Source organism: Brienomyrus brachyistius, chromosome 4, assembly GCF_023856365.1.
Source record: "Brienomyrus brachyistius isolate T26 chromosome 4, BBRACH_0.4, whole genome shotgun sequence".
Classification (NCBI taxonomy): domain Eukaryota; kingdom Metazoa; phylum Chordata; class Actinopteri; order Osteoglossiformes; family Mormyridae; genus Brienomyrus; species Brienomyrus brachyistius.
This window is the reverse complement of record NC_064536.1, coordinates 6,623,122-6,638,854: the sequence shown is the minus strand read 5'-3', so window position 1 is coordinate 6,638,854 and position 15,733 is coordinate 6,623,122. Positions and strand designations below refer to the sequence as shown.

General features: G+C 44.6%; 1 protein-coding gene and 1 long non-coding RNA gene across 4 annotated transcripts in view; one reads left to right on the top strand and one right to left on the bottom strand.

The window, feature by feature from the left end:
• LOC125740642 (dipeptidyl aminopeptidase-like protein 6) overlaps positions 1 to 15,733 on the bottom strand; it is a 122,578-nt gene that overhangs the window by 45,960 nt on the left and 60,885 nt on the right. The window contains exon 1 of one of the 3 annotated variants that reach the window (XM_049012083.1): positions 13,967 to 14,186. The exons of the other annotated variants lie outside the window; for them this stretch is intronic. Coding sequence (XP_048868040.1) covers positions 13,967 to 14,023 — 57 coding nt within the window. The 5' untranslated portion in view covers positions 14,024 to 14,186. Of the gene's footprint in view, positions 1 to 13,966; positions 14,187 to 15,733 lie in introns of those variants that run through there. 3 annotated transcript variants of the gene reach the window in all.
• LOC125740650 (uncharacterized) lies at positions 10,984 to 12,270 on the top strand. The gene is made up of 3 exons (XR_007397727.1): positions 10,984 to 11,069; positions 11,190 to 11,349; positions 11,464 to 12,270. It is a non-coding gene; the product is annotated as an uncharacterized LOC125740650 (long non-coding RNA).

Genomic DNA, 15,733 nt, shown 5'->3' with positions numbered 1-15,733 from the left:
GCACACGCACACACACACATACATATACACGCACACGCACACACACACATACATATACACGCACACGCACACACACACATACATATACACGCACACGCACACACGCACATGCACACACACACATACATATACACGCACACGCACACGCACACACACACATACATATACACGCACACGCACACACACACATACATATACACGCACACGCACACACACACATACATATACACGCACACGCACACACACACATACATATACACGCACACGCACACACGCACGCACACACACATACATATACACGCACACACACCCACAGACACGCACACACACAGACACGCACACACACACACACAGACACACACACACACACAGACATGCACACACCGACACACACACACATGCACACACCGACACACGCACACAGACACGCACACCGATACACACACACACACCGATACACACACACACACACACACACACACACACACCGACACACACAGACATGCACACACAGACACACACACACACACCGACACACATAGACATGCACACACAGACACACACACACACAGACATGCACACACCGACACACGCACACACACAGACACACACACACCGATACGCACACACACACGCACACACACACAGACATGCACACCCTGACACACACACACATGCACACACCGACACACGCACACACACACACACACACACACACACACACACACAGCTGGGGAGTTTGTTAGCATTCAGACCCTATGGAAGCCAAAGCCCCTTTGTACTCTGCAGGAGCAGACCTGCTTTCCGGCTTCATCACGCTTCTCCACAGTCCCCCATTGGCACTCCCTCCAACTGCAGGTGATGCCGAATGCAGCGCCCCCCCTCCCACATCTTCACAAATTAGTTTTTAAAAGTGTGACGATCCCCCTCTTGCCACAAAAGGCCAGGAGTGGTGGGCACGTGTCGATCTCGCGGAGCCGCGTGAAGATCGATCCCTCCAGACTGCCGGGGGTTGGTTTCCAGGGAAACCGAGAAGTGGGACCGCGGGGTGCTACCCCACACCCAGTGCCATCAACGGGAGCTACTGGTCAGCGGTTTCAATTAAGAGTCTCTGTTTAAACACAATAGGCTTGGACTGGGGGCTTATTTACTGCCAGCCTGGGTAAGTGAGGACCCGGTGCCTGGCGTACAGAATTACCAGGACGCTGAAAAGACAATTACCAAGATCAGCCTATTAAAACCTTTGTTACAACATGACTCGTGCTCAGCCTATTAAAATCTTCGTTACAACATGACTCAAGCTTGGCCTATTAAAACCTTCGTTACAACGCAACTCCAGCCCGGCCTATTAAAACCTTCGTTACAACACGGGTCTTTATCAGGGAGGCTAAAGCAACTTCATGTTGTTCACCAACCTTAACCTCCCTTACCAGGGCATTGAAACACCAGGTCCATAAATCTGCGTTAAATCTGCCTCTTAAAGTGACAGTCACCATTTGCCTTGCAGAGCACTTTCAGCATTGGCCTGCACTAAATAATCACACCGTATTATCTTGTTGTCGTTGTTTATTTATTCATGTCATATAATGTATGTCTAACGTTAATGAAAACAGCACATTTGTGTACAATGACAATAAAGATATTTTTTTGCATTAGCTATGCATGTAAAACTGCGCAGGAGCACAAAATAGTGCAAAAGAGTGTCTGCAACCATTTCCTGTGCCCCAGCCCAGAGTACCAGCTCTGAGTGTGAAACCCCAACCCTCGAACGCTATACAGGCGCTTGGCTTGTATTATAAATAATCACAATTCTATTATAAACGGTCTCCCCGGCAACCGTGGCCGCGTCTCCATGATGATGGATGGATATGAGATGACAGAACAAAAGATCAAATCCAAACACTGAATCAGGCAGTCATCTGCTGTTATTAATTCCTCCAAAGATCTGCTCTAAAATAGGAGCCCTGGGAAAAAAAGCATCCACCTTCATTCAATTAGACGCTCGAGCGTGTGAGTCGGCTCACGTCTGATGAATCTCTGTCACTTTGGAAGGCTTTCGGTTCTTTGTATGGCATGACGGCTTCTGTCATCCGCCTGGGTGATGTGCGTTACTCACCCCATAGACAGACATAAACGCTAAAACCCCCCATAATGAAAAGCCCTGCTTCTTGTGAGAGAAAGGAGGACCAATCAGCAGCTGAGAGAATCAGAGAAAGACGCTGCGCAAATAAAATACACCCCCCCCCCCCACCCTTCCCATTGGTTCATTCCAGGCCCATAGCCAGAAATAAATTGGAAGGGGGTGGATTTGATTTTTCAAATTTTTGGGGGTGGGGGGATCCAGAACTGTAATTTCAGTATCTGGCTTACATGCATGGTTGGGAGCAAAGAAACGTTACTATGTGTGTGTTCTGTGCCTGGCTTGCTCCCCCCCCGCCACACCGCCAGGTCCCCCCCCCCCCCATGGCTGTGCTTGGACTAACATTCCTGGAATTGTTAGTTGGGGGTGGCATGTGATTCAGCTGGATAGACCATTGTACCTGAGCTCAGAACGTTGTCAGTTCAAATCCCGTGGTCAGCTATTTCACCACTGGGTCCTTAACCTGCCCTGCTTACATGAAAGGAACAGATTTAATAAAGCATCTAATAAGTAGATGTAAAATTCTACACCCTCATTTTGGCATAACCCTCCCCTCAGGGATTACAGAAGCACCGGCTTATGTACAAACCACTCTTTGTTTGATATGCAGACCCGAGGGATGCAGAAATGTGTGAAAAGCCATCCATTTGATGCTGTTTCAGCCGAGGCACCGGACTGAGGGCCCGTATACGTATCGTAGGCCTCCCCCATAATTGAAATACTATTGATTGTGGACGACATCTGATGGGGGTGTAATTGCTCCGTACGGGGATTTTTTTCGCTTCTCACGGGACGCATCGGCACCGTTGTCTTTCAGATCACACCCTCCCGGCTCTCGCGCCTGATCGATGTGCTTTACTGGAATTAACACACTGTGTTCTGATGTGAGGGAGGCTGCGTTCACGGTGTTGAGAATGAGGAAAAACCTTGGTCAGGAATACACACACGCGCATGTATCCGATACGAGAAAGTCAGATATTAAAAGAAGACAAAAATCATATGCAGTAATCTGTAGAAATGCTGTCTGATCCTTGCTCACAAACCACATTTCTCCACTTTGACGATTGTGACATTTACTATAAATGGAATATGCCCATTATCCTCTATCTACTTGCAGTATAATGTTTGACATCTAATTCACCAATGAAAACATGCTGTATGAAGTCATCTGTCTAACTAGTATTTATATTTCTACTAGTTAACCATGATGGTTATTTGTATGGATTACTTTATATCGCTAATTTTAACACTGATAGCTAGCTAGCTCAGTAGCTAACTAACATCATTGTTAACTGTGAATATAAAACAGGATTGCTTCACATCTTATTGACATTGACATATTTCCCTCGCTGACAACAATCCACGTATATCCATTCACATTAAACCACTTACTGACGGCTGTGTAAGGATGGGTTTCAATTTGTGGTGCTCAGGGTGTCTTATTATGTTGTTTTAGGTTTATTTTGTAAAACTTATTCTGAGACAAAGCATTTTTTTCACGCTACTGAAATATGGATTTTCGGAGATATGCTTTTCATTGGACAGTGACGATATGCTTTGTGTGTCTGTCCTTGGTGAATGTGCATGTAATAGCTGAGCAACTTAATCATGAAGCGAAAGCAAAGACTGTTTATTGCCATTAAATCCTCATACTGCTCATGTGGTTACAGTTCTTGCCACAGAGTTATGGGAACTTCTCCTTTCATTAAAATATCTAATCAGGCCAGCCTTGGGTCCCCGGGGGATCCTGATCAGATTAACGGCCCATGAAAGTGGAAGGATACATAGATGTTCAACATCTCAAATCCTTTGTGTGGGTCTTTGTGTCCCTGTAAGCAGGAATGGCTTTGCTGGGTCATGTGACCACGCTCTGCCCAATAAACAGCAGTTTACTTATTTGGTCATGTACTGAAAGATGAACATTTCTCTATAGGTATAATATCATGTGGTGTACCATTTCGTACCTGGTTTGTGTGTGTGTGTGTGTGTGTGTGTTTGTGTGTGCGCATGGACTTTAAACATAACATGCCACAAGTTAAGCCGGATTAAAAACTGATTAATTAGGACACACTTAAGAGACTCAAAAATCATGCCCCCATTAACGGTTTTGTTCAGTTGTGCGCCGTGACATGCCATGATTTGTACCTCACTGCCATCCCCATGTGGCGTGGGGACCCAGGCGGGAGCAAAGGCTGAACGCAGATCGACAGCGAGCGACTGGCCGCGTGAGGTGACCGTGTTCATGGGCCTTCGCTGATATGACCGTGGGCTACAGAGTTACGTGTAGATAAAAATAGGATGGCCGTTATTTAGCCTCAACATGGCATATTACAGCCATGGCTCAGAGCATAATATCATTTGATGGACCATAGCACTGATGATATGAGAATAGGGCAGAGCCTGAGATTAATGACCACGCCCCTTTGGATAAACTTGAAGGTGCCATTGGACAATGATATGAGGCGTTAAATAGGGCAGCACGGAGCAAATCATTTATATTCGGCTCTCAGTCTCTCTCTGCTAAATGCCGCATCTGATACAGAATGCACCACGCGCTAAAGGATGGGTTTGATCTAGTACATACGGCACCCCAAATGGACAGCCTGATCCGGAATGCACCGTACCCAAAAAGGACAGTTTGACCCAGAACACACTGTGGACTCCAGAACACACTGTGTACAAAACGGACAATCCAGTCCAGAATCATAATGTTAAATTTCTAATACATAATCTTACTATTAAACCACAAATAAATGAATCCGCTTTTCTGATGTGTCTATAAATATCCCAACAGCTCCGTCTGGCAGCAGTATATAAACCTGCTACTCGATATCTTTCCAGACAAGCTGACATGCAAGTCGACTCTGTGCTCATAAATTAAAGCAATTTGATATGAACATACGGCCCAAGGTTCTAAAACCCGCCGTTGGCATGGATAGGAAACTACGACAGGACTACGACTAAGTGTCAGCGTGCGATGGCTTAATTAATGGTTTTGGGAGGGACCCTCACACCTCGCGATCGCATCAGACTTAGCGACTATTCACTTAAGCTCTTCGCGTACAGAGTTCTCAGTTGGCTGCCGGAGAGCATTTTCGGAGAATAATAAACTTGGCGTCGTCAGATCCAAGGCGGACTCAGAAGGACCGGTACTGTGGAGCTCCAACTGTCCATATAACCGGCCAAGGTGCATCCCATAAGCGAGCACCCAAACAGCACCAGTCACGACTGCTAGATACCCTCCGCTCAGCCTGCGGTGGAAAGGTGAGCGTTGGTTTAGCTTCAGATATGCAGGAGTGTGCTGTCCCCAGCTACCTCTCAGCCCTGAAATGGATTTATGAAGGATACCTCAGGGAAAGGCCTCCGGACTGAAGCAAGCCTACAAACCTGAAGAGACTCCCAGTGCAGCAGAATAATCCTCACGCCTGTCAGCTTTGTACACACAGTTATTCACAGTACTATTATACATCCATTTCTAATACCCAACCAGCACCAACCAGTAAAAAAAAAGCACTTTGGCCAGACTTTCACCTTACTGGGATTAGATTGCGTTAGCCCCTTGATGGTATAATGACACCCCTCGAGATTTTAAAAGAATTACTCTCTTTCAACCTCAAAGCAAAACTGAGTGATGCCGTAATAAGCAGTCAGGTTGTGGTGTGATCCATAAAACACAACATACTGAAAAGGGCCTCTCCTCCAGGTAAAGGTCAATCACGTGCAGAACAAAATGGCAAATTGTTCATGCAATGTATACAACATCAGTGGGAGATAACATTCCTCAACGCTGTACATTTGCCGGGTTGAAAAGTGCAAATGGATATCAGGGCAGATTGACTAAATTGGACAAGTGTGTGCATTTACCAAGGGACAGCACTGCACTGCGTGATGCATGTCGTCAAAGCAATAAACGTATTAAACAATCCAATGTCAAGCTCTGAGTATTAGTAGATACCCTGACTGTATGAAGGACTGTTAGTTGCGATGGCCGAGTGGTTAAGGCGTTGGACTTGAAATCCGGTGAGATCTTCCTGTGCAAGTTCAATCCCTCACACCGTCTGTGTATGTTTCCAAGAATTCTTCATGGGATCAACTTATCTCCTTATCCCCACCGCATCCTATTTTTTACTTATTTATTGTTTACTTCCTATTGTCTTTTACTGTATTACCGTTTGTCCTGTTTTTCACTGCTGTCTGTCCTGTAGAGCACTGCTGTCTGTCCTTTATTATGCTGCTGTTTATCCTGTATTACACTGCTCTTTTGTCCTGCAGAGCAATGCTGTCTGTCCTGTTTTTCACTGCTGTCTGTCCTGTATAGCACTGCTGTCTGTCCTGTTTTTCACTGCTGTCTGTACTGTTTTTCACTGCTGTCTGTCCTGTATTACACTGCTCTTTTGTCCTGCATAGCAATGCTGTCTGTCCTCTTTTTCACTGCTGTCTGTCCTGTATAGCACTGCTGTCTGTCCTGTATTACACTGCTCTTTTGTCCTGCATAGCAATGCTGTCTGTCCTGTTTTTCACTGCTGTCTGTCCTGTATAGCACTGCTGTCTGTGCTGTATTACACTGCTCTTTTGTCCTGCATAGCAATGCTGTCAGTCCTGTTTTTCACTGCTGTCTGTCCTGTATTACACTGCTCTTTTGTCCTGCATAGCAATGCTGTCTGTCCTGTTTTTCACTGCTGTCTGTCCTGTAGAGCACTGCTGTCTGTCCTTTATTACACTGCTGTTTATCCTGTATTACACTGCTGTCTGTCCTGTATTACACTGCTCTTTTGTCCTGCATAGCAATGCTGTCTGTCCTGTTTTTCACTGCTGTCTGTCCTGTATAGCACTGCTGTCTGTCCTGTATTACAGTGCTGTCTGTCCTGTTTTTCACTGCTGTCTGTCCTGTATAGCACTGCTGTCTGTCCTGTATTACACTGCTCTTTTGTCCTCCATAGCAATGCTGTCTGTCCTGTATAGCACTGCTGTCTGTCCTGTATTACACGGCTGTTTTGTCCCATATCGCACTGCTGTCTGTCCTATTGTCCCCTTCAATACACCCGTCCCTTCCTCTGCAACTGTGACAAGAATTTCACTGTGTTCCTCTGAACACACGTAAAAGTAAAGCTTGAGTCACGGCGATGTCTCCCTAGGGGTGATGAGGACCGCCCTTCCCAGCATGCACAGGGAGGTGCGGGAGTACATCCATGGCAGTAAACATTGCATAAATACAGTTGACAATGGGATTAGTGTACGATGCGCTGTGCTTGGTACTTTCATTTTTCCCCCATGTATGTCAAGACACTAGACTGGTTTTATCTGAAGGAAGGAGTGTTTTTTGTGAGAAAAATGCCCCAGAAACCTCCCCACCAAGGACTAGGCGTCCAGCGGGGGCGAACCTGTCTGTCTTGGGGCGGTCTGGCCGTGTGGCCACGTCATGGATTTTGTTCTCCAGGCGACTCGTCAACGTCAAATTATGTCAACCGCTGTAAACGGTAACAAAACAGATGGCCCAGAATTGATAGCTTCCTGTTATTGCCGCGCCCCCACCCCCATCTAATCCGAGTAACGTTTTTCTCTTTGAAGTAAAATGTACCTGAGACCCTCCCCCCCACCCTGCCAAGCGTTGTAGACTCAGGCAGGAAACCTGAAGCTCACAAAACAGCATGGCAGCCTCCCCCGTCAAACATAGTCGGGGTGATGTTTCAGTGACGTCTGCTAGTTAAGCTGCATGACGGTCTTCTTAAGCCTAAATCTGGCTTTCCTTATAATAGATCTTAAATGGAACAGTACTGCAGAAGACGTCTTTATCATCGAGCTGTGTGCTGGCCATTTCAGATTTCTGCAATGAGGGCTCTCTCTCTGTCTCACTGTGTACATAAAAACCAGCCTTTTGTCTTTTCTTTCTGTGTTTATATTTGTATTTCTCTGGAGTACTATATATACTCTCTGTGCAGTGCTGTTTATACTCTCTGTGCAGTGCTGTTTATACTCTCTGTGCAATGCTGTTTATACTCCATCAACAGTACTGTTTATACTCCCTGAGCAATACTGTTTATAGTCCATCAGTACCATTTATACTTCCTAAGAAACACTGTTTATACTTTCTGAGCAGTACCATTTGTACTATTTGAGCAGTACTTTTTATATACTTCTGTTTATACTCCCCGGATAGTACTGCTTGTACTTTATCTATGGTACATTTTAAACTCTCCATTTAGTACTCATTATAGTCCCCAAGCAATATGGTTTATACGCTCTCTATGGTGTTGGTAATACTCTCTGCAGTATTGTGTATACACTCTCTCCTATACTATTTATATTTTCTGTGCAGTACCTTTGGCTTAATTTTACAGTAAGCACGGGCAAGCAAGCACCACTCTTCCCATGTACGAATAGCCCATCACATCGGGGTGAATCACGGCCAATATTCAGACAGTCTCAGCTGGGTGAGTTTGGCATTTTGATTGCATTACGCCGCATTAACAGTGAAATTTGATCTCCGATCTTTAGAACTTTGCCAGCACTGATAACACTTACTGCCTTTCTCGATATTAGTTTTAAGTTTTTACTTAAAGTGCTCACATGCATTGCTATTACATAGTTACATACACTATTATCGTGCTATTAGAGAGACAGCATGCATCCCTTTTAATAACAGGGAGTTAAATATCAAATGGTAATTCAGAATATAACTTCCTGTCTGTGTGATGTATGAGATTCAAACAGGACTTAGTAGGATATAATAATTATTATTCTGCGACTAACACATGTGCACCACAGCACATTATTTCACTGTTAAAAGGCAGGGGTTAAGTATGACAGCAAAACCAATTTAGAGCAATGGGTTTACAGGATGAACTAATAGATTGCTTTTCTCTAACATTTGGCATGTTACAAATCCATCCATCCATCCCTTGTCCATTTAAGGCATTGCATGGCACTTTCAAACTGGCATGCAGGAACCGAGCCATAATGCAAAGAGAGACTAGTTACAGTGCGGTTCCAGTAGCTTCAGTTTTCCACTGCAGAAGGTTCGGTGCCGGTTCTGAAAACCAATAATGACGTAAAACCAAAGAGGTGCTTACTTTACTGTTCACACGGTGTACATCATAATTGGCTATGTGTTTGTGCATGTGTATATGTGATTGCACATCCTGAGATGGGTCGGTGCCCCATCCTGGGTTGTTTCCCACCTTGCGCCCATAGCCTCTGGGATAGGCTCCAGACCCCCCCAACAACACTGGATCTGACAAGCAGATAATTTACAGTGGAAAACCATCAGTTCGCTGTACGGCTCGGGTACAACTTGGGTAATTTACAGTGGAAAACCGTCAGTTCGCTGTACGGCTCGGGTACGGCTTGGATAATTTACAGTGGAAAACCGTCAGTTCGCTGTACGGCTCGGGTGCAGCTTGGATAGTTTACAGTGGAAAACCTTCAGTTCGCTGTACGGCTCGGGTACAGCTTAGATAATTTACAGTGGAAAACCGTCTGTTCGCTGAACGGCTTGGGTACAGCTTGGATAATTTACAGTGGAAAACCGTCAGTTCGCTGTACGGCTCGGGTACAGCTTAGATAATTTACAGTGGAAAACCGTCTGTTCGCTGAACGGCTCGGGTACAGCTTGGATAATTTACAGTGGAAAACCGTCAATTCGCTGTACGGCTCGGGTGCAGCTTGATTCTTGGTGGCAGCGGAACAACGCCAATAGATTTGCCTTTCCCCAGCTTTGTGGGTGTGGGGATGAGGGGGCATAGCCTTTGCAGTGGCCCAGTTGGCTCCTTCGACTCTGAAGGAGGTTCAATTAGAGGTCCCCCCCCCCCCCCCCCCACATAAACGAACTCCTCACCCCGACACGGGGGGTCAGCAGAATGCCTGCAGAGCAACCTCCTCTCAGCCACCATAGTTTCCACCAGGGACGGATTATGGGTTGTGTGGGCCCCTGGGCAAAACGTTCGCGAGGGCCCCCCCCCCCACCACCACCACCACCACCACCACAACCACCACAATTCAAGGGCCCTTGGCAGCCAAACGCCCTCCCTATAGGGTCAGGGGCCCTTGTAGGCAGAGGATCAAAGAATGTAGGCCCTCTAAAATAGACAAACGAAAATACATTGTTGATAAGCATTGCAAATTGTTTTGGGCTAGGGCTGCACCCCCTGCACCCCAAGGACCCCTGGGCAGCGGCCCCGCTGGCCCGGTCCGTAATCCGTCCCTGGCTTCCACCATCGTTCATGTTGCAAAACCATGTAACCAACTTAAAGAAGTGTGACTGGCCAAGATGTACAATATGCTTCAGTAACTACAGAAAATATACCCATAGCCTACAAATACAAATACATACTCCAACACTTCAAACATCCCATACGGTGTCAGATGCCGCTTGTGGCAATTTAACCGACAATCCGCGCTTCTATATTCAGTACTGTAATTATTCTGTTTTCGTTTGTTTTTTCCCTCTCATTTCTCAGAGCAAGACCTCTACACCAAGCAGACCTTAGTGAGTGCATGAGAATCTCATTAGACCCCATGAATTACCCTGGAGGTGCCTCACAATTAATTTAACATGACATGCAAGTATAAAAATTCATAGGAGGAAAAAAATGCATGTAAAAAATAAAAAAATAAAAAACACCCCCAAAGAAAACGTTTCCAAAGGTGTGGTGAAGATACAAAAATCGTCTCAGAAACAGGGTTGTGAGACTTGGATTTGACCCACATGGTGGTGTTACAGGAGTGCATCTGAGAGACCTCCGGCACTGCACGGTAGTTTGCTGGGCAAACAAATCTAATAGGCTGTTCCCCTCCTTAGCAGTCACGCTTTCTGACGCAACGTAAATACGGCGTACAGGAAAGAGTCTGCACCTGCTGAGACGGTGCTGTTCAGTCAGACTGGGCAAAACTTTGGACACATGCTATGTGATTCCGGGTCCTCGTGACTAAGGTAAACTCTGATACATTATGTCCGACACCACGAAAAAATTAAAACGTATCAAAATGCACAGGGCTGGACTACTCTTCTGCCCCGTTGCCTAATAACGATGTATTATTCTCCCTCGGTAAGGGGGTGATCGTCTATGAATTCCTTCTCTCACAGGGGCGCCTTTCCTCCCTCCGGGAGATCTCATCACGCAGTGATCCGGACAGATCGCTGAGGCGCACGGATAAAGGAAGACCGCTCTTTAATGTGCGTGCTCCATGAACACATGTGTCCTGATTTTAAGGTGAATGGAATGCCAAACTTTTATAAACCGTCGTCTATTTGTTATGGCTCTAAGAGGAAAAAACCTGAAAAAGAAGACCTGAAAAATGTATAACACTCGGTTTCTTGTGCGCAGGCTTAGACTGGAGAGACTAAATTTTGATGGAGGGGCAGCTAACCCCCCCGCCCCCCGGCGATTCGCACTCATCGGCTTGTCTTCTGGACCCGTGCTCGGTTGCACTGGGGACTCCCAGATCTCAAGCCTGGCTGCGGGCGGCTGTTCGCGTGCGATAAACCCCCTCCGCATGCCGAACACCCCTCCTTGCAGCCGCGGCGGTGCAGAAAAAAAGCATATGCTCCTCTCCTTTGAGATGCGGATGTTAATTGTAAGAGGTCAGCAAGGTCGCAGAACCAACTGGCAACGTGATTTCAGAAGCAAGGCAAATGATGTTGAAAAGACACGATGTTAAATTTGATTGGAAATACAGCTTCAGCAACCGACTTAAATTTAAACTACTCAACACACAATGTGCTGACACATTGATTGTTTGTTATTTACCGTTTAATTTTCTTATTTGACCGTGGCGCGTCTATATTCAACCTGCCACTGCGGTTAATGATGCATCTGTAGCATCTTGTATTCATTAATGAGCAGTATCAATTGTAAACTCTCTTAATAGCAAAAAAAAAAAGAAAGACTTTGGCAGCGCCGCCATATTCGTGTTTCAAATCAGTCAAAAATACGTGCACGTGCCTTGGGGTTTATACGATGGGGGGCAGTGCGTCTTCAGGTTCAGTGCGGGTTGGGTGCGTGCAAGTTCATATTATAAAACCATAAATGGTTTCTGTAACAATGACAATGAAGATCTCAGATAGATCAAGATAAAATAAAGATCAAGATAAAATATTAAAATTCCGTAATCTTCTTTCATGTTGTTGGTACACATGCCTAATATTACGTTAAATATCTTGAAAATTTGATAGCCTACGTCGGCCAAGTGTAACCCTACAGGCCTACCTTAATCCTACTTTCATATTGTCCAAAATGAAAGTCGCTCTATGTTAAACTATACGAGGGACAGCATAGTGTAAAGCCGAAATGTAAGATCGTGTGATCTGTACTGTAGGTCTGTTTCAGATTCTGCTGACGTATGTTATGGATGTTATAGACAAACGATTTCCCACATTCTCATCAACATATCTCTTTTCTGCAGAAAAGAGTTATAAATGTAAACGCCTAATTATGTTTTACTAGCATGCCTGTTTAAATTTTGCTTTTGCCAGTTCGTGCTCAGGCTTGCTTTCTTTAGTATTATATAACTTTTCAGAACCTAAAGTAGCAACATTTAAGTGTTTTGTAGTTTTTAGGTACTGACACTAACACCACTCTTCAGGAAGTTATACTGCACAAAGAAAGCTGTGTGGAAAATATCTAGCAAAATATATGACTCGGGACTCACTCCAGAAAGCGTCGGGAGTCATTTCACACTATTTGTGCATATCGGCTTTGTCTCAAAATAACTTCTGTTGGTTTTATAGTATTGCCTCAGTTTTTTATAACTTAATCGGACCAGCATGAAGTCCTTGTTTCACGTGTGGCTGAGACAGGTAGACCGGTTTATTAATTTGCTTTAAATTTAAATTGTTTTAAAAGGCTGCTCAAGAACGTGAGCGTTTACTTATTCAAGCTCCGTGTCAATATACACAGAAGACTGCACATGAAGCCGGATCGAAATGAGCACAAGTCCTGAGGTCAGCTCTAGTTACTTAATAATTGTTTGCTTATTATTGTTATTATTGACAAATGGATTGAACAGAGTAAATCAAGTGCTTGGTTTTCAATCATATATATATATCAGAATGTTTGAAATTATAGCCAGAGAAGAGGCTACATCTAAACGTATCAATTAAAAGCCCTTCTAAATATTTTTGTGATTTTATTCATTAGACGTGTCTTAATGAATTGCAGTTAAACGTATAGAAAACAAACTTTTTATTGGTTATTGTCTGATATTTTACAAGGGAAACTGTATATAAAATAAGATGATCAACGTATTTCCTGCATTTCATCGGCATTAAATGGTAAGGACATCCGCGTTGTTCTCTCTTTATGCGGATCCAACAACAGGAGTGTTTGTAACTCCGACTGAAAGGCGTCTGCCAGCACGCCGACAGTGCACAGTTGAAGAATAATTCACCATCGGAGACTTGCAGTTTATGACAACGTTATTCATAGTCTTTATACTATTGGCAAAACAGCTGGTTGCATCAAAAGCTGTTCGCCGACGTATGCATGCATATACGCTGGAATCGCCTCGCACAGCCAGCAGTCCGCTTCCATTCAGGAGCGGGTGCCTCGCTCCTCCGCGCCGCTTAAATGCACAGATTTCCACACATCAGACTTAAGATATTCTCAAGCACACATGCGCATAATGAGCGGCTACGCGGTACTGTAATTATATGATAGTTTCAAGACAGAAAAGCGTGCTCTGTCTTTGCCGACGCTCGGATGATGCGGGCGAACAGTATGTTTCTTGCGGAGACCGCGAGAAATAGAAGTCTAGCAAACCCGCGTATTGCAAGCAAAAATAAAGCAGATATGTACAGATTTTTTTCTTTTTATAAAAGTATAGTGCTACCTGGTCCTGCTGTTGAGCCGCTTTGGCCGGCGCGTTTGGTTCCTTGGCTGAAGTCATGGTACCCTACTGCTTAGACCCCGCTGCTGTTAACCGCAGAAACACAGGTGCCCCAGCAGGCGGAGCGGAGCCGGCGAAGTACAGCGAGCAGTATTAGGACTTTCAGTTTCAATAGCAAATACAACCGGTGAAGCGTGAGAATGGGTGAGAGCGCGCGCGCGGGCACGACGGCCCGAGGGGGGGATGAGATACAGAGAGAGAGGCGAGAGCGTGGATGACCAGGGACGCGCTCCACGAAAGGAAAATAATAATAAAAAAAAACCTCTGATGGAGAGCCAGTTGAAATTGTGACTTTGCTCCTAATTTAATAACACCATGCATAGAGGAAAATCTTAGCAAACATAGAGATTTAGTCCCGTTTTATCCCTGATTGCTGCCCGTCAGCCAATGCAAGTGATGATTTCCCTATTTCCCACTCCAGCGACATAAAAGGTTCAAAATCCGAAAGAGCAGCAGCATTTAAATCAACATTGACATAAAAATCTGGCTATTCGTGACTGAAAAGGGGGTTTGATCACGACAAAATCCTATATCGTCAAAAAGTACATTTTATAGCGCCGCAGATGAACATAATCGCTGTTGATCTGAACAACAATCTATCTTTGATTCAGATGTGTTAAAAAATTCAGATTTCCCTCACGACCTACAGACTATCAAGAACAATATCTTTTGTTTTATATGAACTGTCCTTCAAGAAGGAAAACCACCGGAGGTAACGTGATAATAGAACTAAATTAAGTATTATTCAGGCATCGCATAGCCTATCTCAACATGCCGAGCTGAACTTAATTTTTAATTTATTACGGCTGACGGCAACTAGATGAATTGCACTGCTATCTACAGGGCTATATAACACAATGATTTTCGGTGCTGTTCTGGTGAAAATAAACCCCGCAATAGGATTTTCAACACATAAAAGCCGCAGAGTAATAATACGCTTCGCATATGTCGGTCTTTCTATTATCGTAGCAGATGTGACCCGTTTCTACCCACACTGATGCAAATTTATGTAAGTAAATGTTATTAGTGGTATGTTACAGCATAATCATCGCTGAAGGAATGAATTAAGTTACAGGCTGAAACCACCTAGGAGGAGCCCCTAACACCGAATGTTCATTGATTAATATGACGGGCTGTCAGGTGTCAGGCAATCGCTTTGAAAGCATTTGTTAAGCTGAACAAATCTAACCCATATTTTTACACCGACCGCGAAATATTACTAACATATAAATGTTTCTTTGACTTTTTACTCTACCTTATATCTTCGAACGCGAAGATCGTTTGATGAAGCAATGTGTGAACGCGTTTAAACTATAAGACTACATAGCGCATTACATAGTGTGTAAGTGTACCTATTTAAACGATCCAGTAATTGCTGAACACAGCTACGCTCGTAACAATAATTTAAAAAGGCGATTCAGCATTTTGTTGTATCATAAACCAGCAACGAGGCGCTTAACGCACTAGTGACCTGGTACGCAAAGTGAAAGGCAATTAATAGTCTAAGTACAAGCGATTAGGCCTAATATGCTCTTCGATGGAAACTGTTGATCGATACGCGAACAAACATGCTGTTTTAGGGGTTTAAGGAACTGAAGATCGCTGGTCAGGCCCCGGACTACTACAGTTTAATACATCCAACTTTACTATTGGATAAAATTTGAAAGCTGCTTTGGATGGAGTGACTGGTGACGATAATAAAACTTTTTG